We start from the raw sequence: 27,524 nt of genomic DNA on the forward strand, positions 1-27,524 counted from the left end.
TTAGACATATCGAGCATAAGAGCATCTGCAATGGGGTTCCTTGATAGCCTACTTGATAGTGGTTGTATTATTGAGTAGGTAGTGCTGCATTGGGGTTACTTGATAGCCTACTTGATTTTTTTAGTTTTTAAAGAGGAGAGAGAAATTTTTAAAAAGGAAAAGAGAATTAAAAAAAAAAAAATTATTCGTGCATACTCGATAACTCGAGTAGCACTCGAGTAACACTCACTTGCAACGCCTACTCGAGTGCAATACTCGAGTTCGAGTAAGGCATCGAGTAATGCGTTACTCATGCTCTAATACTATATGTATTGTTCTCTCTAAAAAAACTATATGTATTGAAATCACTTAGAAGTGGACCATCTATCTTGAATATTATCAAGACCAAGAACCATACATGCATATTTTCATTAAAAGATGCATCATCAGTAGTCAATAGAATGAGAAGGACAGAGATGTCAATTTAGCCACAATCTCGTGGGCTTATCAAAATAATACGATAAAATTAGAGGATTAGGATTGTAAAATTATAAACTTGAAACAAAATCAGGCCAACCCATTCGGACTTGTCCGAATAATTCGATAAAATTAGAAGGTTAGAGCTATAAAATCATAATTCGAATGCAAAATGGGGCCAGCCAATTCAGACTGACGGGTTAGTTGGGTTGGCTTGATGCACAAAGTTTCATCTATTTTCTAATTTAATCATCATATTTGAAACACTGATAATCCATCATTTTTTAATTGCTATAAAATTTATATTCCAACTCTTTTCGATCATTAGATAATTGAAATGTCGAGCATAATATTATTTAATATTTTTTGAATAAACATAATATTATATAAATTAAATGTACAATTGATCTTCTCTCTCTCAAAAAAAAAAAAAGAATGTACAATTGATCTTTAGCGTAACCATCTTGGGTAACATATGCAACATCAATTATATACGATGGAAGAAAAACCTGAAGTATTCATTTTACAACAAATTTAAGAAATGATTACACTATTTTATAATTTTAAAAAATATGCCAAAATTACAAAACAATTTAAAATTTATAAATTAATTAACAATTAACTCTAAAAAAATTCTAGCAATCTTATCAAACTTAACCCATCGAACCAAGTAAACATCACGAAATAATATGTAAGTTGTCTAGACTAACATTAAAATATTACAAAGAAAAAAGTACTTAATGTTTTTTGAATGAAAAAGAAAAGTAATTCAAATATTGTAGCTTATTAATATTCCTCTCCTTGAAAGGATGAGTGAGTGGTAGGACTCCAAATTACGCCCAAAAAAAATTACAATAAAGAAAAAATACAAAAAAAAAAATGAAATACAATAAAGAAAAAAAAATGAAAAATGCTCCAATAATAAAGTGAAAAAAGAATGAAAAAAGAGGAGGAAGAAGAAGAATTAGTTAGTACGGCTCAGACAGTGAATAATAGTTAGAGGGAGCGTTTCAACTCAAATCTGACAAACCTTCCCTTCACAGATCACGCTCAGCGTTTTAGTTCACAAATCATGGTGAAATCCGTCATCGGAGATGAAAATCAACTCAAATTGATCGAAGATCGCCTCGCTCGCTCCGCCGTCCCGTCTCAGGTCCCCATCTCTTCATTTTATGTCAACCAGATCATGAATATACCTCTAACTTATTACTGAATTGAAGCTTGCTTTCAGCCCTTTATGATTTCCATAATACATTCGCGTTTCCATTTAATTCTCCAGATTGGGCTTGTGATTGGGAAACTAAATTCGAAGCTGGACAGAGGATTCGTGTACGATTTGGTGCCCACGCCACCTAATGATGCCGGAGAGCAGCCATGTTGGGTTATTGACGGCGCGGGAGATAGAAGCAAAAGTAAAAAGAAGGGTTCGTCCAAAGCCAAGTCTCAGTCTGAGTCTTCAGCTCTCTTTATTGATCACGACTGGATTTTCGAGCACGCGCGCCAGGTTCCAATTTGTGATTTGAAATCATTTAATTGAGTTATTCTTCTGCTGCTCAAGTTTGTCTGTCTCAGTGTTCATGAAATTGGTGAATTTTAAGTTAGAATTTGATTGTGCATCATAATTGACATCTCTGTTGGTATATGATTAATTGACTTTGGACTAGTCCTGCTACCGAACTCAGTAATGGTTTATCTCAAACTGCTCAGAGGGACAGGAATTAAGGGAGTTAAAAACATTCTGTTGTGTTGACAATTTGAAACCCATAATTCCCTTACCCGATAGGCATTTCCTACCTTTTCTTCATTCGCACACTCACTTCAACATTTTCTTAAATGCTGAAGAAATGAGCCTGATAACTAATTGGCTGATACTCTCTGCTTGGAGTCTAGATACAATTAAGGTTTACTTGTAAGTTGTAAGGCAAAGAGTTAATATTATCTTGTAGTAAGACTACAAGATATATCATATATGTGATATCCTTTACACCAATTGAAATCAAATCCATGAGTATCATTTCAGATGGATCTTATTCAGTGAGAGGAGTATTACTGTATGGGCGATATATGTGATATCCTTTACACCAATTGAAGCATGCCTTATCACACGGATATCCCTGGAATACTTGTTTCTGTGGAAAAAGCACCTCCTGACTGTTTTTTTTTTCCCTGAATCTGTGCTATAAGAAGCTTTGCTTAGTTCTGCTTCTATGTTTAATAGCGTATACAGATAATCACGACATGGAGACATGACCTTGTAGAAGTTATGACTAACAGTATTATCATGATTTAAGACTCTGATCTGATCTGGTCTTGTTTGTCTTCTGCTCATTGCTACTTTCCTAGAAAGGGGCAAGCTTTGTTTGCAATGATTCTTCTTTTCCAGACTGTCCTTAAGTACTTGTAGCTGTAGAAGAAAGAAAGATAACATACCTAACAATAATGTTTCACAGCCTCCTCAAAGATACCTGTTTATTACAGCAGTTTGACAATTTCCTGATGTAGGTCCTATGGGCCATGATACTTATCAGTCACTGCTAGCTATAAATTTATGAATTTAAGTTATGTATCACTAGGGTTCTATAACAACAGTTTGTGTGTCATCAATCAAACTGCATAGTTCATGATAACTTGGTAAGCAAGGATGTGTGTGTGTTTTTATCAGAAAAAAAAGGATGTGTGTGTGTTTGCATGTGTGTGAGAGAGAGATAGACATACTGACAGGTCAATAAGACTTCTCTGTGTGAAAATCTATGAAGTATACTAGAATTTTGTAAAGTACATGTTGTTCTGATTCTTTAATGTGCCTCATTTCCCCACTAGAAAAATTATTGCTTCTCTCACATTCTTTGTTTCTTCTTTAGCTGCAAATTGCTGCGTGTCTCTTTCTTTGAACAACTGAACTATGTTGGCAAATGGCAATGCTATAGTAACTATCTCACAGTTTATACTTTTTGCATGTGTCGTATGGATTCTTTCATGCTTCAGTATTGCTTTACTTTACTTCCACTTGCTTCCTCATGCAGTTTTGTTTCCCTTTTAGGTCTCAAGAATGCTATTGGGTGGCATGAGGGTGGTAGGCGTTTACATATGGGTCAGTGAAAGCCTATTCAAGAACTCAACAATCACACTATGCCAGGTTTCCTCATCTTCTTATTTGATATTTATTAGCATAGTGAGTCTCCAATTCTGTTAACTGTTCTCAGTGGGTTTTTGTATTAAATGTGACTAATAATGATCATGAGTTCATCACTTTTCATTTTCTGATTTGGGATATAACTATGTTTCATAGTGCAAACAATTTTCAAAATTTTAACTAGTAGCCTTTCCTTTTATTTTGATGGGGTGGCAAGGAGGGAGCACCCACCATAATATATGCAAAAACTATTGAGCATGTTGTCTAGCAGGGCATGGTTGAGGTATTAAATACTAATCTAGAGGCACTTCAAGGAATGTACAGTTTGCTTTAGACAACTTGGTGTCAATATTCATCTTCTAGGTTTCTAGCAATAAAAAACTGTGTACATCTCCAATTCATTAATGTTTTTTTGAGGTATTAAATACTCCTTCCGTCCCATTACAAATGTCCCATTACTTTTGGGCACGGAGATTAAGAAATGTGTAGAAAGTAGATAAAGTGGGTTGGTGGAAATTATTGAAATATTAGATATAGAGAGAGAATATATTGACAAAAAAAGAATGAGACATTTGTAATGGGACATTTCATTATAGAAAGTGGGACATTTGTAATGGGACGGAGGGAGTACTAATCTAGAGTCACTTCGAGGAATGTACAGTTCGCTTCAGACAACTTGGTGTCAATATTCATCTTCTAGCAATACAAAACTGTGTACATCTCCAATTCATTAATGTTTTCTACAGAGTGTAATAGGAGTTGCACAAGCAGCCTCTACAATGATGGATGATTTAAATGAGAGACTGCTACTTCATATTAGTTACAGCCCTCTGAGGTACTCCCATGAGCAATCTCTCTCTCTCTCTCTCTCTCTCACACACACACACACACATGTAAAGCTCTAGACTCTCAATACATATTAAATATGTGACACTTAAAATTTCAGGTGGACATGCCGAAATTGCTCACTGGCAGCAAATATTTCCTCAAGCAGTCTTTGGCCTTGTGATTTCAAAACAGGAAAAATATTAGGTTCCCTCCAAACATTCAGATGCATGTACAATTTTGATTTAAGGTGATCACTTGTTTGTTTTCACCTTTTTCTAAACCTTTCGTATTTGACTTCTGAATTACTTTCCTATTATCATTCTCTCCTTTTAGAGTCACCGAGCCTCTTTCTCCTATTATACCATAATGGATACTGAAGCCAGGGACTTTTTTAAGTCTTATCTTATCTGGCTAATAGTGTGGTTTTGTGGGACAGAAGGAAATTGCCAACACCCCGCCACCGCTTCATATCTTTTATTCAGCTTTTCCACCCAATGCTGATTGTATTCGAAATACGGAAGAGATTCAATATTTAAAACACACTCATATATAGACTCTTACTGATTTGACTGCACATGCACTATTACTTCTACGAGCCTTAGTTACATGAGGCTATAGCCTCCGTGAGTATTTCTCTGACACTTGTACAATGACATGCAAACAGTGATCTGACCATAAGGTTCCCTAATGTATCGGCCATTATCATGCCACTGAGCTTGAGAGCATTTATTCTTTAATCCTGACTTTGGAGCATTTATTCTGTAATCCTGTTGGTATATTTTCAACTTTGAATAATCTAGTTCTGAAAAGTTGTCATCAGACTTAAACAAACTTTTTGGGGAACTATACAGGAATTAATAGAAAAGGAAAGTGATATAGTGAAAAAGAAAAATAGAAAAGCATTAAAATATGACTGTTGCTGTAATTTGAACTCTAGTTGCAGTATATCAACAATCTTCCAAGATCATGTTTAATGTTACATTTGGAAACTGGTTCTGTCTCTGCTGTTTCTCCTACTTGAAAAAAAGTTGGTCCATTGTTCTGCTTCCTTGCCATATAACATGTTCTCTGAAATATTGAAGTAAGTTTACCTATTGGCTGATGTGGTTAACTGTTAACATGCTTAATATTTTTGGTTTATGTACTATTTATTTACCTGTATTCCGCTTGTTCCTCATAGGTTGCCTATACCTCATGACGATGGATCAGATATTAAAATATTTTCTGACGCCCTTCGTAATGAAGTAATGGTTTGCGCTAAGGAACTTAAAGGTGTGAAGGCTTTGATTGATGGAAAATTGGTAAGACCATTGAAACTTGTCAATTTACATAGTGATGATTACAGATAGCTATGTTGTGATTGTGATGCAAAATCAGCTATTATGTCACAGGTTTGATATAAAGTCTTAGGAAATTGAACTTGGTAGTATCATATCTAAGTCTTGGTTGTTTTAGCCAATTCTTAATCTGAAGATTTTAGGTAAGATATAGAATCTGTTAAATCATGAATAGTACATTCATTGTTGATATAGTATTTTATCAAGTGCCATCTCTTAGCAGTTTCCTTGAGAATGAGATTAGGTTACTATCCTTTGCTCTCTCTCTCTCTCTCTCTCTCTCTCTCTCTCTCTCTCTCTTTAGGGTTTGCTTGAACAACTAGTTTTTGATGGGATGCGCATTCATACTTTTATATACAGCCTTATTATCCTTTGGGTTTTTTAATATTTTTTATTTGCCACTAAAATGGTTCTGCTTATGATGTTTTTTTTACTGTTTGGAAATAAGGCTCTATCCAGAAAATAGATGTCAAAATTCTTTCTTCCTGCCTGTGTTATTACCTAGGTGGCCGGTGATGATCTAAGTTTAACAGATGATTTTCATGAAGTTGAATTTCTTCTCCCTTTCATGCAAGATAAATACTTAGAAGGTGTGATTTAGCTCTCTACCTATGTGTCGAATTTTGCATCTGTCTTCATAATGATTTTCTTTCTTGTCAATAAATCTTCTTTCCCTGTGAAGCTTGTAGCCAAAAAGAGGTTCTTGGTGTTCTTCTACTTAGAGGCTCTGTGTGTTCTCTAGCCTACTTGAATTCAAAGGAGCCTGTTTCACAAGCTTTGGTTGATATAAAGGTGAGTTCATTCATCTCTTTGTACTTCAGGAAAGATATGTTCTGGTTCGGCCACATTATTTTTTTTATTCACGTATTATTTATGTGCACCCCCACCAACATTAATAATGGATTATGCATGTCATTTTCTTGAAGTTTCCATAAACTTTCCATCACACTTATCTATCTCCTTAAGTTTCATTCCCAGCCATCACTGCTATTAAACTGATGGTTTTTCTTTTTTCAAGTGATGATGCCAATGATTTAAAAGTGTATTTTGAACAAAAAAGTGAAATTTAGGGTAATTTCTTCTGTTAAATTTGTAGAACACTACTTAATTTTACAAATTTATGTAGATCATTTTATGTCTAGCTGCTTTTTTATTAACCAATTCTTTTCATGTCTCTTCAGTCTTTATTATCTTCTATCTTCTTATGATTAGGAAGACATCATAAGGAGCTTGCAAAGTAGACTTGATATAATGTGTGATGAGGCTGAAAGAGACATTGAATCAGTGACTGGTGGTGATCAAGGAACAAACAGCCTGTCATATGAGGAACCCATCGCAAACTTTGACCTTCAAGCTCAAAGGTATATGAATTCAACCTCGTTAAAGAGGTTTTCTCTTGTTTTTTTGCTCCCATGGATGAAGCCTTTTACCCTACACAAGTTTCCATGATATGTTTCTAACTAGAAACTTCTTTTTATGATTCGCACTTTCCTAGATCAATACTGCAAAGAAATTAAACTTGAAAAGAAACTACCATGTTATTTTATTTTGGGTGGTTGGTTTTATACTAAATAATTGAATATGCAAAAATATTTACGGTTTCTGTGTACTTGTGAAACTTTGGTGCATTACTTAATTCCATATTTTTGAGCTAAATACCTTAGCAGTTTCAGCTTTTTGACAATTCAGGGTATAGTATAGACTCCCACCAGCGCTAGATATGGAATGATATTCGCCTTGTATCTGGTGTTGGCAAGCAACATCTGAATTCTTTCAACTGACTGGAACTTTTGGATTATCTGTCTTTCAGAAAACAGTGCAACCTATCGTTTCCTCGAAGAGTATTTGTTCCATGGCTGGAGGGCGCATACATATGTGATTATATTCAGTCAAAGGAGACATTGGAGGTATGCTACTTATCTCATGCATATATAATATGATCTTGTTGCTTGCCTTACATGAACAGATGACAGTGAGCATATTCGTTTGGCATACAGGCTTGGACTTGGAGTAAATTACACTGTATAAAGATAGTGATATACTTCAAACTCTTAGTTATTTTTCATACTATTAGTTTTTATTTTTTATCATTTTGCATGATTACTTGATTCTGTTTGGTTGTCGATCTTCATTATTAAGTTTATGCTTGGGTAACAGGGCTGAGTAGGAAAAGAGACGGCAATGTGTCTCTAGTGCATGCTTTGTAAAACTCATGGTTCACAATAGTGGAATAGGTACCATTTTCCCTTGCTTTGTATGTCTAGAAAAGTCTCTGGGAGAAGAGGGGGACAGGCGTGGGAGAAAGAAGAGCATATAGGAGGTAGGAGGTGGTCATGGAATGAAAAGGAGGGAAGCTAAAAAGGAGCATGCTGCCAGTGGAAGGAAGAAAGGATGACGGTGGAAGTGGTTGATATTGTTTCCTTCTTTCTTACCTCTTGCTCATATTCGCGCTGTGTGTCCGTTGTCCCCGTCCTGCCAGCATCCCTTTCAACTCTAATCGACCTCATTTTACTCTTCTCAAACCAACTAGCAACACTATTTTTTTTTTCATCCAACTATTAGCTACCCCCTTTGTCCTTGTCCTTCAGAGTGCCTCCTTAACTTAGGTCATTAAACCATCCCTGTAGTAACAGAAACTGTCATAAAGATGGTGCAAAGAATCTTCATAAGATGTTTGCTATGAAGTCGATGACTCCTAATGATGGAGGAAAATAGTTGAGTGAGTTAAGTGGAAAGCAAAGAGAAAAAGAAAAGGAGAAATGTGAGTGATGAAAGAATGGAAAAAGAAAGAGAAGAGAGAAGAAAGATAAAGCAAAATCAAATCAATTAATATGAAAACCATGTGCATGTTCCAGTCTGCAGTAATTTCTGCTCTCAAGAAATTTCTAGGGAAGGTGCATGACAGTTTGAGCTTGTGAAGTAAGAACCCCTGACTGGGATGCATTTTTGTTGTTCGTTTCTCACCTCAATTCCTGGGAGAATAATGTTGTAGATTTGAAGCAACATATTTTAGTTTCAATATCTTTTAACTTTCAGGTTCTCAAAGACCATTGTGTCGAGTTGATGTCAGTAGAATTTCCAACTGACTCTTCTGAAATTCTGGAGCCTGAATCGGAAGCCCCCGTTGTAATAGCTTCCACTGCCAAAACCTTTTGGAACGTCGCGACTAACCATTCATCAGCAGCCAACCTGGATACTTCAGTCTCAAAGGCGAAGAAAACTGGAAATGGTAGACCTGCCAAGACAGCTGACTTCGTTGTATTGTTTGCTATTTTTGTTCTGCTAATCGCTATGGTAGTATTTAATTTCATGGGGAAGATGTAGTTTAGTCACCAGATCAAACTTTGGACAGTGAATTGTGAAAGGAGACTAATATCATACGTTTTGGAATCTGTTTTTATCCTTTAGTCAGGTGAATTTTTTGGAGGGTATTTCGGAGAAAATGTTTCTTCATAGCTCAACAATTTTCTCTGTTGAAGGAGACTAGTATCATATGTTCTGTCATTTGCTTATATACTTTTCTCAGATGAAATGTTTTGGGGAATTTAAGTGAAAATGTTTTTTTTTTCATAGCTCAACAATTTTCTCGGGAGCTTGCTGTATTTCCATTTGTTTGCCAACTTCTGGCTGTATACTTCCTCTGTCTTACCGCGGCTGCTGGCACAGAGTTAGCCGATGCCTATTCCCCAGATACCGTCATTGCTTCTTATCCGGGAAAAGAAGTTCATGACCCGTGGGCCTTCTACCTCCACGCGGCATTGCTCCATACTCCTCGACATTAATTTTGTTAAATGATGATAACAGAAGTTTTGGAATTTGATAAGGTCAAACAGTCGAAGCTGATCTTCTGGTTTTATGAGCAACCAGTCCAAGAATACATGTGATGAGCACTTTCCGTGCAACATAATGATTTTGTGCTAAAGTTGGTACTAACCATAAAACTATGTTATGGTATGAGTTTAAATGTCTTCAAAATGAACCACAATTATACTTCCCCTGATAGGAAAAGGGGATGAATCAATCACTTTAACCATCTTGTCTTGTCTTGAGGAAAAATCACTTCTTCTCAATGGCATCTTCGCTAGGAGCGTCGGTCCCATCTGGAATTTTTCCAGGGAAATTAGTCTTTGAGGAACTTGAAGCGACCATACTTCTGTCCACAAAGACCATCGATCGAAGTTCGCAATTGTTGAATCTGCACATGTAAATCCGTTGCTCAATTTCATATCAAACTTCAAATCATAATGCATATGCATAATTCAATCAACAAACAAAAGCGGTCAAACCACAGACTAAGATGTACGGTTTACTTAAAATGACGTTGTAATCTCTAATCACTGCTTAAAGGGAAAAAATTCCATATCAAGCATTGAAACCATGTACATTTCTCACGTAGAGTAAGAATCGTTCTAGAAAACATAATCCAACCGAACTTCCTATGTGGACACCCCAAAATTGAATACTGGACCATATAATTGGGATATATATGGATATTTATTTTCATCAAGGGAACTTATATGGAGTACAATAGAATTACTTTTATCACTTTGCAGACACCCAAGCAATAGATCTCCCTTTAACACGGGACGAGGAATCGGAACACTTGAACTATTGCTGGAACACCTTTGTGCAATTACCAATCAATTGTGTAATTACTGGTGTGGCTTAAAATAATGAAGAAAGACTTACGGTTTGCAGATCTCTTCCTTCACAAGAGGTTGGCAATCATCTCCAAATGCAGAAAGGGTATGAATTAAGAATCCACTGTGAGTAACAATAGCTATCTCAGATTCCTCCCTCGTCCACAACCTGCACCACATTTGAGAATTAAGATTATAGTCAAACTTAACAAATTAGTCCTGACAACTAGATTGAGAATCAAAAAGTTCACCAATTCAAGAATTTCTGGCCCCTCTCAGCCAGTGCTTCATTAGCTTCTCTAACATCTAGAGTCCAGAGAGTGTCCTCATCAGTTTCTATCTGAGGATAAGCAGAAGATCTAAATGATGAGTGACATGATATATTATAAGAAAACATGGGATAATCAATTTTTTCCGGCTCTTTTCATGAAGAAGAAACAAAACAAGGACCATGTACTTGCCAGTGAAAAATCAATAGCGGGAAAAAGAGGTTTGTACTCCGTTACACTCCTTCTCTTATCACACCAATGAACTCCCTGCATCATTTACAAAATTAGAAAGATTAATTGTGATGTATTCTTTCTAAACCAGAGAATAGCTAGATTTCTATCATTTGCATTCCAAAACACGTGCCTGACCAAGCAACCAGACTTCATCACCACCAGTTTACAAATGATAAAATTTGTGCATAAAGACTACATAATTAAATATCATTATCAATAATTTTTAACCAGAACCCAGCCATTAAAGTCCAGTTCTACATAGTTTTACTTCCAGAATCTTGGGTTACTAAAAGAAAATTACTTCTTCAAATGATCAGAGTTGCCAGTCAGAAAAAGTATGAATACAAGTGGAAGACAGTGTCAAAGATTGTTGTTGTTTTTTTTTCTTTCTCAATTTTAAGTATTCTGCACTTAAATTATGTGACAGTATGCAATGAGATACTAAATATATTTAGGGTGCGTTCACTTGGATGGATGGGAAAAGGAGGGATAACAAAAATTTATGCCTTTAAATGTCTCCTTTCTTTTTCCACATTTTACACAAAAGAGAAGTTCACCATTTTTCCTTCCTTATTTTCACTTCAAGGAGGGATAATATTATCCCACCAATTAAAGGCATAAATTTTTGTTATCCCTCCTTTTCCCATACATCAAAGTGAACACACTCTTAAATGACAAAACAATACTAGTACTGACAGGAGCTGCAGTAACCAAATATCACACTATTGCAAGAAAAAGAAAAATATAAGGCCAGAATATCATTAAATATCTCCGAGACTTCAAATACTGTAGTTAGTTATGCATACCAAATGCTCACGACAAAGTTCCATTGCCATAAATGGTGGGGCATTTAGACTTGAAATTGCTGGACGACCACTCTTCCCAGCATGTTCTGTCATTAGAGGAGCTACATTGATGCCATCATCAAAACCTCCTCCACCAAAAACCCCAACAGCAGTCTGCATAGTCCTGCAATCAACTTGAAGTATCAATAATAATCCAGATGTTTTAAATAAAATTGCCAACAGAATTATCAGAATTTGTTTGTCACCTGTCCATATGTCAATAAAGATCAATACTTCCTGCACCAATGATTCTTAATCACCCAAAGAAAGGTTTTTTTTATTTATTTTTAGAAGAAAAATGTCTTTTATGGTGTTACACTGAGAAAATGTATGATCAAGATAAAGGACAAGTAATTAGTTACTTCTGGAACAAACCACTTTATCCACAGATACATTTTTTTACTTTCAAATTTTCATCTGTTCAAATATTCTTGAAGATCATTGACAAAAGAAACTAGTCAGAAATGCCAACTCGCTTGAGTTAATACAGTTCTATGATGAGAATTTCACATAACCATAAAGTAGAAGAGATTGAAGAAAAAACAGTAACTCAGCACACTCACCTTAATAACGGAGATACAACTACTAATTCAATCCTCTTTGAAAGACCTAAGGAATGAACATGCTTCCGCAGATTGTCTACCTGTACAGTGTGCATGAAAAAGTCATTTTGGTTGCTTTTCTTTTGGTAAGAAAAGAAAACACATCACATCAACAAACATTGCCAAGACCTATCCACGTATATAAGTATGAAAATCTCCCCAGATGGTTCATAAGCTCAAACCCACACATACATAGTTTCTCATTTCAAAAACATCCTTTCCAGTTTTCCTACTAAACAAGTATGGAAGTTGCATCGAAGAAAATAGAATCCAAACCCAGATAACACGCAATAACATAATATGCCATCAAGTATGACCTGTTGCCAGCCAAGAGGGGTTAGTGCTGCATCAAAAAGCTCTGGTGACATGTATGCACTGTGGTCCTTTTCTCCAGCAACATTGTGGAATCCCTGGGCATGTCTCACCTACATGTAAGAATATGAAATACATCCAAATTAGATGTCTTTCTCTAAAGTTGAAAATTTATCTTAATGAGAACAACAAGAGGAAGGAATCACCAACCAAGTGAATAGTCTTGCAACGGTGCAAAGGGTACAAGCCTTGGCCTTTTACAGCATCCATATCTACAATGATTAAGAAATTGTATAAATAAAAGACCAAATAAAGTAGACCTAAAAAAAAGACAAAATTTAGTACTCCCTCTGTCCCATTATTAGTGGCTCACTTTCCACTTTGGGCCGCCCCATTATAAGTGGCTCATTCCATAAATGGAAAAAATTAACCCTTAAAAAGGTATGAGCCTTATCATTTTTAACCAATTTACACCTTTTTAATTCTCGTGCCCAAAATTAGTGAGCCACTAATGGTGGGAGGAGGGAGTATCTTTTTCAGAATCTATTTGCATTGAGAATCAAGAGATCCTTCCAGAGACGTTATTTGATAGTAGTGATGTGTCAAACTGAAGAGTAGATAATACTCCCTCCGTCCACGAAAGAACTTCCTATCTTTCCTTTTTGGGATGTCCACAAAAGAACTTCCTACCTATTTTTGGACTATACCCCACCACTTATAATCCTCTTACTTTTCACTTTTCACAATTCCCAATATTAATTATAACACTTTTTCACCACTCTCAATACACTCTACTACCTTTTATCCACTCTCAATATACTCAACAATATTTTTTCTTAAAACACGTGCCACTCCCTCCTAGGAAGTTCTTTCATGGACGGAGGGAGTACAATTAAGGCTCCAAGCAACACTAGATCCTGATTTTGGTACTAGGTAAGTTAATTTACAAACATCAAATAAAATAAGCACCAAGCGAAATGGAGATTTGCAATACGAAAAATTGATCGAGAATACCGTCTTATTCCCTTAATAATTCAAGGTTTATCCCCTGCATACCAACATATTCCCACATGATGCCATGCCATCTACTCTCCTTGGGACATATTTTTCCTAATGTTCTTATCTACGAATCTCTCGATACTTTTGGCGATAGAAGAATAATATACGAATCTCATAATTTCATCGTCAACTCAAATAATGCTAATCACGACCATGCTTCTTCCTGCTCTAGCCTCAAAACAGATGCGGAACATTTCCGATAAAAAAAAAAACACGTATATATCAGATTAGCCATCTCGATCCATAAACAAGTTCTAAGTTTCTAAGATGCTTCAAATCTGTCAACGAACCACAAAAAAATTCCTTTAACAAAATAAAACTGAATCCCGCGAAAAACTGGCATGCACTCAGAAATTATAATGGGATCACCAATTTTATTTAAAAAAATAAATAAATAACGCAATAACGTCATCGAAGTTGGCAAGCATGGACGCACAGAATGTGTGCGTGAGAGAGAGAGAGGGGTACCGGAGAGAGAGGATGAAGCGAGAAGTGTAAAGACGAAGGATGATGAGGAGCAACGTCGGTAGCGATGTTTGTTTGGTATTGTGTTTGTGTAGTGGGAAGGAAAGGGAGAAATGGTGAAATTGAGGGTAGTATTTATATTTGTGGGAGAATAAGAAGGAAAAGGGTATCCAATTGTAGCTGCGGAGGCGGAGGTAGTCATTAATGTCTGCTCCGAGTTTCGACTTGTTTGTTTTTTTATTAAATCAGACGTTAGTTACTTCGACGTCGGTTACTTGCTTTCTCTCTCTTCTCTTCTCTGTCACGAGCCTAATAAAGTAGTCTTTTGCTTTTGCCAACGTACACACCACGTGTGTGCTTCTTTGGGGCTCTCCTCCTGCTGTCTAGATATTTTCTCATCTTTTTTTTCTTCTAATTAAGTAGATATTTTCTGGTGTCAAATATTGCGAATGATTTATTTTTACTATAGTAAATACTCCCTCCGTCCACCAATTCAAGGCCTACTTATTTTTTTGGTCCGTCCATAAAAACAAGGTCTACCTATTTTTGGTAAATTTTTATTCATTATTTAATCAAAAAAGTCAAATATTCTTTACAAAAAAGTGAGACCCTTTCTCCACTTAACTAATAAAAATACACTTTTTTTAAAAAAGTGGGACCATTTCTCCACTCAACTAATAAAAATACACTTTTTTTCTTAAAATCCGTGTTTTTTCATATAGGCCTTTAATTGGTGGACGGAGGGAGTATATGATTTTATTTAGGAATTATATACATAATTAACAAATCGATGCGACGACAAGCTTAAGTCAGAAGACCTAATAGCATTGACTAGTGTTTATTCTAGGAGGTAAATCGTCGGACTCGGAATAATAACAAAATAGTCGTCAGATCAGAGCACAAGATACTCAAAGCAGATAAAAATAAAATAAAAATAAAAAAGAATAAAAAATTAACTGCTTCATCTATCCAACCATTGCAAAGGACGCAGCCCTATAAATAACATTCTTTAGGAAATGAATCTTCAATCAAATATATGGAGTAATTTTTTAATTTTTTTTTATGATTATTGAGTTTCGATATGATGTAAAATTATTTTACATTGTAAATTATAAATATGAACTTAAAAAATGGTGATATATTTATAATTCCTTAGTATGGAGACCATCTAACCGTCATACCGTCTAAGAAAATAGTGCCTCAAATATGTGTATATATTGTTTGAAGAGATAATATTCTATGTTAGCCTTTTCAATTTCATATAGCAAAAGAAAACTATAAGAGCACTCCTAGCAAAATCCCAAAATTATGCTCCTATATTTCTCTCTAAAGTTTCTCTATTTAATTTTAGGATCTTGATTTTATAAATGCATACACCAGATCTCCTATTTTCTACATAAAAACAATAATTATGTGAGCCCTACTAATTATAAGATTAAAATAAATTTAGGGTGGGTGTAAATTTAAGGTTGAATTTAGGTAGGTGAAAAAAAATTTGTGGGCCCCATCCAATTTAGGGAATCTGTTGGATACATTTTTTATCTCATTTTCAATTGTTTTAGCCTAAATTTAGAGTTAGTGATGCATTTAGGTGATTTGCTGGGAGTGCTCTAATATAAAATAATAGTAATTCTTTTGGACTATTATATCCTTATATATTTACACGACTTTCATAAAATTTGTGTATAGTTATTTTTAGACACTTTGTGTAACCAAAATATGTGTAACAATGTAAAATAAATATTACACGAATTTTAACTACACACAAAATTCATATAAATCGTGTATTTCAATATTTTTATGAATATGGCCATAATTTTCTATTTCTATGTGCTTTTGGCTAGAAGCGTTCCTCTTGTCATAATATAGTTTATAATCTACCATGATTTGTTATTATATAAACTTATTTGTTGTACACGTTGTGACATATTAGTACCTGCTCTTACAGAACCGATCACCTACCCACCGTAGGCATGCATAACGTGCCCACAATGATGTGGCAATTGTAATTATAGTAAGATAATTTTAATTAGAGTAAGATTTATTAGTTATCTTTCCTAATTAAAATTGCAACATCAATGGTGGGCACGTTATGCATGCCCACGGTGGGTAGGTGATCGGTTCTGCCTGCTCTTATACATATTTGTTTGTGCAGTATTATAGCTGGCAGTTTTTCATATTTGTTTATGCAGTATTATTATAGCTGGCAGTTTTCCATATTTGTTTATGCAGTATTATAGTTGGCAGTTTTCTTGCTTGAACTTTATGATAAAATCTTGGGTTAAATTCGTGCTTATATTTTACAAGATTTTAATTAACCTCCAACTTGATTAGTAAATGATCTGATGAGATAATTGATTAAAAAATTGGGTAGTGCTATTCATATATAGTATGTACCCTTATAATTTAAATAGGAAAGTTCAATGTTTTTTCTGAACCTAAATTACCCCTACCGGATATGATTCAATTTTCACTTATAGATTATAGATTGACATTATTAATTGTGTGTGTAAAATTATTTCCTTCTATAATACAAACTTAAAGATTTGTTTCAATTATTATTCGGTTTTCAAATTAAACAAAATATCTCATGAATTTTCAATTAAAGTTGCAATTGTTTATCTCTCTCCCAATTGTTCCTAATAGGTATAAAATCCAATTTTTTATAGAATAAATATTTATTCCATTTTTATTAATTCTTAATTATGTATGTATATATTTTCATATTTATTCCAAATATAAAAAGTTAATGATTCATTATATATTTATTTATAAAAATAAAAATAATGAATTTTTAAATGTTATTTTATAAAAAATAATTTACTAATATTGATCTATGATATTCTTTTTATTAAAAACGAAAATATTGAATATTTAATTTTTTTTAATAATGGATGCAAGTATTTGTATTTAATCTATTTTTTTTTCTAAATTTATTTAACGAAATGGAACATGCAAGACATATAAATGGTATCAAATTGTAATTAATGGCAGATCAATTCCATCTTAAATCAATTGCCCAATTCATATTCCACTCATTTCCTTTTTTTCTTTATTATTTTTGGATTTCAATTGCACTGTAGAAAAGTAGTCATTTATACAAAATATATGAATCATACGTGACAACATATACTAGTTCTTTTTAAAAAAAAAACAAAGAGCTACACTCAATATTTCATCAAAAATGAGTTCTGGTTCTAATCATTCACATGAACCTGATGTCAATATGAGAGATCATGTAGATACCGTTATATACAACATATTTGGTCCAGAACATGAGAAGAAGCTTCCTTCGATAATCATGATTCAATCGATATGAACCCTTTCATTATATAATGGGTATGACAATTTCTCTTAATCGACTTTGTCGTGACCGTGAGTTTGTCCATTTTTAAAATAGACTTTAATCAGGGCAATATGAAATGTTAACGTCTATTTTGCTAATTTCATTATTTAAAATGGGCGTTTTCTTGATTTGATTACAATTCAATTAATTTTGAGTTTACTTAATATATTTACTAGTAGGACATTAAATTTGTTTAAATAATTTGAAGTGTATGTGTTTTGACTTACAATATTACGAATTGTATATACTCCCTCCGTCCCTGAAATAAGTTCATCTTTGGGGTCCCTGAAATAAGTTCATCTTTGGGGACGGCACGGTTTTTAAGAAAAATTGGTAATGTGTATTGATAGTAGAGAAAAATGTGTTATAATTAGTATTGAGAGTGGTGAAAATGTAAAAAAATGTTATAATTAATATTGGGAGTGGAAAAAGTGAAAAGTAAGAATAAATAAAGTATTATTAGTAGTGGGATAGTTGTCCAAAAATGGAAAGAAAAAAAGAGGAACTTATTTGAGGGACGTCCCGAAAAGAAAAAAGATGAACTTATTTCAGAGATAGATGAAGTATATATTACGAATATTATTGTTCCACTAAATACTTAAAGTTATGTATAGATAGTGTTTTTTTTAAGTTACATATAGAGTGTATTTGTGTTGAGTGCTAATATGACTAAAAGCTATATTTACATTGATTATATGTGTAGAATGTAGAATGTTAGTGTTTATATTAAAAGTTACGTCGTCATGCAATGCGTGCTACGGTCTTTTAAAAAATAGATCACCATTTACATTTATAAAACTAATTAATATGAAAGTATACAAATTTATATTACAAATTACAATTTTATACTTAAATACAAATGAAAGCTTAGCATTGATTTGTTTCAAAAATAAATCATCATTAACCACATTATTTAATTATTACATAAACTATAATGTAGTAGAACAACACCATATTACTAAAAATTCGATTATAACACTCAAATTTCAATATGAATAGATATAAATAATATAAATGAAGAGCGTCACACATCGGATATATAAAATAAAATTAATAAAAATAAATAAGTATTATAAGAATATAAACTAAATTAAAGATACAAAACAAGGAAATAGAAATAAAAAAAATATGAAAAAAAAAGTAATGCTTCTAAAAGGGGTTGATCCTAAAGACCTATGAAATATTAACATAACTCATTGCCATCTTTCCTACTTGTTATATTCAATACTAAATAAATAAAACAAATGTTTTATATATGTCAAATTATATGTATTTTTTATATATAAAATAGAATATACTATTAAATTTATAAAAAGCTTTAATCAAGAATATAAAATATTAATTAGTAATGTAATATTTGTTTACTAGTAAAATGCTACTATACTATGTTTTATTTTCTTTGAATCAGATTTAAAAGTCCCTACATATATAATTATTTATATATACTTGAAATGACTACTTACAAAATTAAAAGCAATGCATCTTTTTAAATATGTCTATGTAGACAATTAAATTTGTCGTCGAATTAAATCATGCCACGTGTAAATTCATGAATTAAATATTCAATTATATTTTCTATTTTATTAAATGGGATTTTATTCCTAAATTAAATAGATATATATGATTAATATTTAATATAATGAATTAATGGGCTTATTGGCCACTTAAGGCCCAAAGGCCCATGCATGGAGGCCCAAAGGCCCATGCATGGAGGCCCAAAGCCCATAAAGCCCACGAAGCCCATCTCTAAAATCTATAAATAGAGGTGTTGGGGTGCTCATTATCAACAACGTGAAGGAGCGGAAGATCGAAGAGCATAAGGAATTCTCTCTAGTATCACAAGTTGAAGTGGAAGATTGAGGAGTTCAAGAATTCTATCAAGTATCAAGTATTCATCAAGTATCCTTCAAATCTTCAAGATCTTCAAGGCAACATTCAAGTATCCTTCGAATATTCAAGTATTTGAGCATTCAAATCTTCAAGTATCCTTTGAATCTTCAAGTATTTGAGCGTTCAAATCTTCAAGTGTCTTCAAGAATTCTATCAAGTCTTCAAGTATTCTTCAAGTATCTTCAAGTGATCAAACCTTCAAATCTTCAAGTGATCAAGGCGTTCTTACAAATTCCAAGAACGATCTTCTTCAAATCAAATCAACCAAGTCCCAAAGCTTCAAGGCGTTCTTACAAATTCTAAGGACGTTCTTCAAATCAAATCAAATCAAGTTCGAAAGCTTCAAGGCGTTCTTACAAAATTCTAAGGACGTTCTTCTCAAATCAAATCAAGTTCAACGTTCAATCCAAAATCATGACTTAAGTCCTTTGGATTGGCGTCATCAAAACAAGTATTTCAAGAACCTTCGAGTTTGTTCAAGAATCAAATGGAAGAAAAGAATCAGAGGATTAACTAGAGATTACAACCCGCATAAATCTATCTTCAAATCTATCAAATTATCTTTGTAACGCGTTTTGTATTTTATCAAATTGAAATACAAAAATTTGTGTTTACAAATTTTGGCACGCCCGGTGGGACATCTCTACCTCTCATCTCTACTCTTCACCAAAAATCTTGAACTATGTCTACTCAATCAAATGCAGCTGCTCCAGCTTCATCCAAAGCTTCTTCGGCAAACGTTGGTATGATCACGCGAAGCAAATCGAAATCATTGCAAGGAGTGTCCAAGCCGATCTTTCATCTTCCATCTATCCATGAAGAAGATGACAACTTTGAAAGAAGCTTCACATTCCCCACTGAAAATTATCAACTCCATGCAAGTGTCATGATGACAAACACTTCCACCATGGAGGAACAACTCTTGAACTTGACAAAGATGGTTGAATCTCTAACCAAGCACATCCAAGAGCAAGATGCCCAGATTGCAAAGCTCAAAGGAGAAAAAGGAGATTCAAGCCACGCCAACAACGATAAGGAAGGCGAAGAAAGCGAAGAAGATGGAGACAATAACGATGAAGAAATCTCCAAAGACAAGCCAAAGAGTGATGGAAAAAGGGCTTCAGGAAATGATACTCTCTTCTCGTCTGGTGGCCTCATTCCCATCGACCAACTCAAAGAGTTCATCGAAACAACAATGAAGAATAACTCCGGTGGAAGCTCCAAATCATCGTTGACTTACTCCAAGCCATATACTCGGCAAATTGACAGTATGAGGATGCCTCTTGGCTATCAACCACCAAAATTTCAACAGTTTGATGGCAAAGGAAATCCAAGACAACATGTGGCTCACTTCATTGAGACGTGCAACAATGCTGGTACTTATGGAGATCACCTAGCTAAGCAGTTCGTTCGCTCATTGAAGGGAAATGCTTTTGATTGGTACACCGACTTGGAGCCAAACTCAATTGACAGCTGGGAGCAATTGGAGCATGAATTTCTCAACCGTTTCTACAGCACTAGAAGAACTGTTAGCATGGTGGAGCTCACAAGTTCACGTCAATTCAAAGAAGAGCCAGTCATTGACTACATCAACCGATGGAGAAACCTTTGTCTCAACTGCAAGGACCGATTGTCTGAATCATCTGCCATCGAAATGTGTATTCAAGGGATGCATTGGGGCTTGCAATACATCTTGCGAGGAATCCAGCCAAGAACATTCGAGGAACTAGCCACTAGAGCTCATGATATGGAGTTGAGCATGATGACAAGCGGGATCGAAGGACCACCAATCCAGGAGTCTAGCAAATTCAAGCCAGAATTCAAGAAAGGAGGAAAACCATATGACGAAACACCAAAGAGAGAATCCATGGCGATTAAGGCAACTTCGGTGAAATTCTTAAAGAGAGAAGCTGGTCAAGAAGGCAACCAGAATATTCCACGAGACAATCAGAACTCTTCCCGAGACATGGGGCAAAGAAGATCTACCTTGAAAGAAATGCAACAAAAGCAATACCCTTTCTTAGACTCTGATGTTTCAGGAATTTTTGATGACCTGCTCAAAGAAAAACTTATCGAGTTGCCAGAAATGAAGCGACCAAATGAAGCAGGGAGGACAGATGATCCAAGTTACTGCAAATACCATCGTCTGGTTGGGCACCCCATACATGATTGCTTCATCTTTAAAGACAGGGTCATGCGTTTAGCTCGAGAAGGGAAAATATCTCTTGAAGAAGATGATACTGCTGTAAATATGGTCTCCACCGACTTGAATGACATAATAGAAGGTATTGGAGCTCGGTATGATACATCCAATCAAGTAGATGAAGAACCTGAGCTAAATTTGGATGAAGATGATAATGCATTGGCAATCACATTCTCCAATGAAGACTTGCAGCTTGGATCTGAACCTCATAACAAGCCATTGTTCGTGAGTTGTTGTACACAGGAGCAGAAAGTCAATCGAATTCTCATCGATGGAGGCTCAGCGGTCAATATTTTGCCACTAAGGACTTTGAAGCAATTGGGAATCCAAGTAGATGAGCTGTCAAAAAGTCGATTGATGATCCAAGGTTTCAATCATGAAGGGCAAAGAGCTCTTGGAACTATAAGGTTGCGATTGCTGATGCAGGACATGGATTCGACGGCGTTGCTTCATGTTATCGATGCCAAGACGTCCTACAATATGCTTCTGGGTCGACCATGGCTTCATGAAAATGGTGTTGTTCCTTCTACATTGCACCAATGCTTCAAGTACTATCAAAATGGCGCCGTAAGAAAAGTGGTTGGTGATCAAAAGCCGTTTACGGAAGCAGAATCACATTTTGCTGATGCTAAGTTCTATTTGGAAAGAACCAAAGTCTCAATGGTGAAAGATGATACATCACATGACGAGTTGAGATCTTGCCAGGAGAAAAAGAAGGAAGAATCTTTTCTAAAGATGGAAGGATTCACCATGCCTTTAACGAAGATTGATGCCAAGAAGCCAATTCTCCAACCATTTGAAGGGTTTGTCCGACCAAAGCAAAGTGGCGTCACAGAGCATGAAGATCTCTCAAACAAAGAACTCTCAAAGCACTTTGGTCCGAAGGCATATAAACTCCTCGTGAATGCTGGATACAATCCTCAAGAAAGCTCTATGTCAAGGTCTCATTTGGAAAAGACTGATAACGCAAGCCAAAACTCCAAAGCAGGTTTGGGATATACAGTGCAAAGCCCCATTCGAATTGCCATCAAGAGAGCCACTGCTAACTATGCTAGCACCAAGCAAATCCTGGAATCTTCAAGCAATCGGAGAACCCAAAGGGTTTCTATTTTCAATAGGATGGGTAGAAGAGAAGCTCAACAAGTATCTGTCTTTAAAAGACTTGGCAAAGGCAAATCATGGAAACGAAGCAAGACAAAAGGGAGTGATGAACTGCACATAACAGAGAAATGGAGAAGTTTGATCCCTCCTCGAATGAAAAGATACACCACTTTGCTTATGTCATGTGGGAAAGAAATGAAAGCTCAAATGAAGACCACCATCTTCACACGAGATGCCATAGATCAAGAAGATAGAGAAAGTGTGGCTTCCTCTTACTACACTACTAATAGTGCTAGTAATCCAGTTCCTCTTCCTCATACTACTCGAAGTCAAGTGCGTCGTGAAATTGCAAGTCTCGTTAGAAGTGGCGTTATCACAACAAGCGTTGCAGAGAATATAGCCTTCATACGCCAGAGAAATGAAAGCATAATGACGTGTTTTGATTGCAAAGATCCTCGCCGAAAAGATGAAGACGATGTCACAGCAAACCATATCACCTCCTGCGAGAAAATGGTCGTTGGAGAAGAGAATTCGCACTTGAGCCCCAAAGAACTGGAAACTCTGGATGAAGAGAGACTAGAAGTCCAGCAAAAATTGGAATACTATCAAGCTCTTCCTTCAAGATCCTTCAACAAAGCAGTGCGAGCGCCCTCTTTTCAAATTGGAGACATGACCCTCGCTGCAAGGAGGCCAATTGTTATCACTCTCAACGGAAAGTTCTTGAAGTACTACTATCCTTGAAGGGTGGTAGAAGTTGAAGCATGTGCATATGTATATAGTTCAAAAAAAAAAATAGAAAAGCAAAAAAAAAAAAAAAAAAAAAAGCCAAAAAAAAAAAGCCAAAAAAAAAATAGAAAATCAGAAAAGCCAAAAAGATGAGTCAGATGAAAAGCCACAAAACAATGAAGAAAAACAACAAAATGGAGCATATGAAGACAGCTCCTTGACGCACGAGCCTAAACTGCATGTTACTCCTGGCCCGCATGAGTATAAACTGTGCACGGCACTCAATCTCAAACACTTGTTGATCCTATGAACTACGTTTTGACTTGATCCCTTTCAAAAAGGGTACGTAGGCAGCTTAGATAATTTCTAGGTTCAGTCATGAATTGTGTTTGGCTCTTTTCAATTTATATCATCAAAGTTATGATTTAAGTTGATTATGTGAAGCCGAATATGTCTCAAATTGGGAAGAAAATCAAGCCATCAAAAGAAGCACAAGCATTTGGAGAAGATGTCAAAATATCCATCACAAACCAAATAAGAATCATCAAGAGAGAAATGATAGAAATTGCGGTTTGCACCAATACTAAGCAAATGGGTCTTGATCCTCCAAAGTTCTCTGAGCAGAGATCAAAAATGACTCTGAAGTCTTCAAAATTCCGCAGCATTTCCTCATCAACATGTGCAACTTTATGTTTGTCAAAATCTCTTTTGAATTCTGGGATTGCACCTCGGACAATATGAAAGGAGGCACTATCTTGCTTGAAGGACAACGTCATCTCTGTCTTCCACCTCTCTATCATAGCAAGCACTTCCTTGATCAAAGCAATTCGGACAATGGCTTCATTCTCCTTGGCTTAAGCATCAAGAAGAAAATACTCAATCTTCTCGAGCCGTTGTGCAGAATTCTCCCAACTTCGTGAGATGCCAAACATAACAACAACCTCACTCTAACCAGATTCAAACAATCCCAGGCCTGAGCGCACCCAAGACCTGTCAAAGAATTGAGTTATCTGGCATCGAGGTCGGCTATGCATCGACAAATTCACTTCTTTCCAAGCTAAAGTTGAATGCGCTCGTGGAGTTGAAACACATGTTCGCCAAACATAATAGAACACCATTGAGTCATCTAGCCTGCTCGAATGCGCGCAAAGAGAAAATGTAACCAGCAATCTTCAAAGGTTGGACTCACAATGGCCCAGACCCGAGCGCACCCGAAATCTGATTAAAAGCCAATTGAGCCACCTGAAGTGCAAAGTAAACATCACTCAAATAAGGTCTTAGATGGGCTGCTGACATATTTTGATGAACTCTCTGAGGATGATCTTTAGTCAGGCTGATGGAAATGTCAAGACCGAAAAAAAATAACAATAGATTCCAAACTTTGCAAATACTCAAAGCATCTCGTTTGGGGCAAAATCCGCCATGAAATTGGTTGATAAGACTGCGCCAATCTTGAACATAACCCTCCAAAATCATCATCACCAAGCTTTCGCTGCTGCCAGCTGCACACAAAAAAAAAAAATATATTTAATAACAATAAATGGTTTGATAAAAAAAAAAAAAAAAAATCAATTCAAAACTTGGGCCCATACTTTGTTTCCAAAATTGGGCCCGATTTATTTGATTTATAGAAATGGGCTTGGTGTAATTTAAGATGGCCTCTCTACAAATTAAAGAAGCCCAGCAATGAAGCCCAAAGCCCCACCAAAAGATGGCCCAACATAAATTCAACCAAGGGCTAAATTGCATACTCTCTCTTTTCCTCGGATGAGACCGCAGCCAACACTCCTAGGCGGCGCATCTCTTCTCATACTCTCTCTTCTCCGGCAACCGCCTGCCATCCGGCCTCGTTCCGGTCGCCTCTCCTCGCCATCTGAACTTTCGCGAGACAACTCAATAGACCCGCCACCGCTTCCGGAGACTGCCGCTGCGCACATAGCTCCGGCAAAATAGGGAAGCAACAAGGAGCTATGCCCGGCGCCGTCTCCTTCACGCCATCCACCTCACACACACACACGCAGAAGAGAGGAGCAAATAAAGCATGACTTTGGTTTCCTGGGCAAAGAAGGAGCTGGCAAAACTTAAAGTTCAAAGCTCCAAGCGGCTGCTGCCTCCTCCTCAGCAGACCACCACCTTAAACACTTCAGTAAACAAGGTGTCAGAATTGGCTGCTGATTTGAGATGCACCAAATGCCAAGAGAAAGTCGCAGCCTTAGCTTCAACCTTAAATGATCTGGAGTCCATAGTGGTGCATGTTGTTGAAAAAAAAAAAAGGAAATAGGTGGTCACTATGAATACCAGTATCCATCTCAACCAAATGATGCTGTCGACATGATATGGCAGACGATCTCACGCAAGAAAATGCCAATACGGTTGAGTCATCACCGGAGAAATAGATACAGCAGACGATCTCACTGAGTTCTGAGGGGAAGGCGCGATATCCAGTGGCGTGCTCGTTTCTTGCAAGGCATCATCACCATTCAGAATCCTCCCCCCCCTTCTTAGAGCAAGATCTATGCTTCTCAGCCGCCAAGAAGCACCAGTCGGCGCACGCGGAGGACCCCGCGGCGGCGCTGGCGACCGCCCGGCACGAGTTCGGCGAGCACGGCGGCGTGAACATGTCAATCGAGGCGCCCCAGGTTGAGCACGGTGGGGTTTGAAGTGGCGGCTGTAGATAAAGAAGTCGCGCTCGGGGCCCAGCTCGCCGCTGAACATCCGCCGCATCGTCTCCCCATATCTCAGTATCATGATGGACAGCAGTCATGGCAATGTACATCTCTGTGCCACCAGGAATGTCGAGGCTTCCCAGTTTAACATCTTCCGATGCTTGCCTATTTAGCGCGACTGCTGGAGGGTAGAGTCGAAGGGTCTCGTTCAATATCATGCTCACATTGTGCCATGCATAAAAACTAACTGGTTCGAGAACAATAAGGAAAGAAGTTCTTACTATTTTGAGATGGGATATGCTCCAGGGATGGCGCACGATAAGCGCGTCACCGTCGTCGTCGACAACACCTTCGCCCTGCCCTACTGGAACTGGGACAACCCAAGGGGCATGAGCATGCCGCCGGCCTTCGACAACACCGCCTCCGCGCTCTACGACCAGAACCGCAACCAACTGCACCGCCACCCCGCCGACTACTCCAAGAAGACCGACGCTGCCAAGCTCTTTGCCGCACTTCCGGCTGCCCTCGACTCCCTTCGGCATTCCTCTCGGCTCATAGGAGAATGGAGCATTTCGACGCCGCCACAGCCGCCAAAATTTGCTCCAATTTTCTGCAAAAAAAATCTTGGCCGGAGCTCCGCTGCACTCAATGAAGGAAGAAGTAAGATACAAACGAATTGGTGAATGAGGAAGAGTGGCAACATTGTCTCTATTTATAGGCAAACTTCTCACCAAAAATCCTAGCTACCAAATCTCTAAACATAGCTGTCAGTGTACGAAGAGTGGAGTTCCAGCTATTCTTCCAGCTATGAACGGCCCTTCAAAACAAGCTGTTAAAGCTTAAAAGGGACTATATTTAAAATAGCCAAAAGTAGAACATAGAAGTGGACGTTTGTGATTGAAGCTCATCATGAACGACGAAGATGGAGGAAAATATTTTGAGTTGAGCAAAGCAACTGAGAAAGTTTGAGTTGAGGGGCGACAGTACCTTTGGCATATATATTCAAAGTTTATTAAATGGTGAAAGAAGGTACGTAAGTTAGGAAGTAGAGCTGCGTTTCTGGATAGCAAATCGCATGGGCTGCCCTTCTTTTAAAAAAAATTGGAACAAAACTCATGCAAAATTGGGCCATGTTGATTTATTAAGCCCAATATGTCATGCTTTGGAGATGTCTTATTTGGCTTTGATAAGTTCCATATGATATAACCAAGAATTGCACTTGAAAGCCATGATTCGAGTTTGAAGACCAGACTTTTAATTAATGGGCTAGGATACTATATGACCCAAATTGTTAAGATTAAAAAAAAAAAAAAAAGAAATTCAAGAACTCCTAAATACGAGTATAAACTATTTACAAATTCAAATTCAAGCAAAGAACTCCTAAATACGAGTATAAACTATTTAAAATTCCA

At 36.3% G+C, this 27,524-nt stretch overlaps 2 protein-coding genes and 1 long non-coding RNA gene across 7 annotated transcripts; 1 reads left to right on the forward strand and 2 right to left on the reverse strand.

Annotated features, from left to right (window-relative positions):
- The first annotated feature begins 1,344 nt into the window (after positions 1 to 1,344).
- LOC131010624 (uncharacterized) lies at positions 1,345 to 9,320 on the forward strand. The gene is made up of 11 exons (XM_057938237.1): positions 1,345 to 1,609; positions 1,736 to 1,960; positions 3,497 to 3,592; positions 4,336 to 4,424; positions 4,536 to 4,664; positions 5,598 to 5,718; positions 6,260 to 6,344; positions 6,437 to 6,546; positions 6,967 to 7,115; positions 7,565 to 7,661; positions 8,791 to 9,320. The coding sequence occupies exons 1-11, from the start codon at positions 1,529 to 1,531 to the stop codon at positions 9,076 to 9,078; spliced, it is 1,470 nt and encodes a 489-aa protein (XP_057794220.1). The 5' UTR covers positions 1,345 to 1,528; the 3' UTR covers positions 9,079 to 9,320.
- Positions 9,321 to 9,546: 226 nt separating this feature from the next.
- On the reverse strand, positions 9,547 to 14,480 carry LOC131010625 (phosphoglycerate mutase-like protein 1). 4 transcript variants are annotated; one of them, XM_057938239.1, is made up of 10 exons: positions 14,184 to 14,319; positions 13,713 to 13,883; positions 12,867 to 12,928; positions 12,662 to 12,769; positions 12,306 to 12,385; positions 11,704 to 11,866; positions 10,856 to 10,930; positions 10,646 to 10,734; positions 10,444 to 10,563; positions 9,547 to 9,949 (listed from the first exon to the last, which is right to left on the reverse strand). In XM_057938239.1, the coding sequence occupies exons 2-10, from the start codon at positions 13,726 to 13,728 to the stop codon at positions 9,811 to 9,813; spliced, it is 852 nt and encodes a 283-aa protein (XP_057794222.1). In that variant the 5' UTR covers positions 13,729 to 13,883; positions 14,184 to 14,319; the 3' UTR covers positions 9,547 to 9,810. The 4 variants fall into 4 exon arrangements, with proteins under 4 accessions (XP_057794222.1, XP_057794225.1, XP_057794224.1 ...); XM_057938242.1 differs by having other exon boundaries at positions 13,671 to 13,883; XM_057938241.1 differs by having other exon boundaries at positions 13,713 to 13,878; positions 14,184 to 14,306.
- A 9,396-nt stretch (positions 14,481 to 23,876) lies between these two features.
- On the reverse strand, positions 23,877 to 25,981 carry LOC131010626 (uncharacterized). 2 transcript variants are annotated; one of them, XR_009096628.1, is made up of 2 exons: positions 25,198 to 25,981; positions 23,877 to 24,948 (listed from the first exon to the last, which is right to left on the reverse strand). It is a non-coding gene; the product is annotated as an uncharacterized LOC131010626 (long non-coding RNA). The 2 variants fall into 2 exon arrangements; XR_009096627.1 differs by having other exon boundaries at positions 25,039 to 25,974.
- Positions 25,982 to 27,524: the final 1,543 nt, after the last annotated feature.

This window comes from Salvia miltiorrhiza, chromosome 2 (assembly GCF_028751815.1).
Source record: "Salvia miltiorrhiza cultivar Shanhuang (shh) chromosome 2, IMPLAD_Smil_shh, whole genome shotgun sequence".
Taxonomy (NCBI): Eukaryota; Viridiplantae; Streptophyta; class Magnoliopsida; order Lamiales; family Lamiaceae; genus Salvia; species Salvia miltiorrhiza.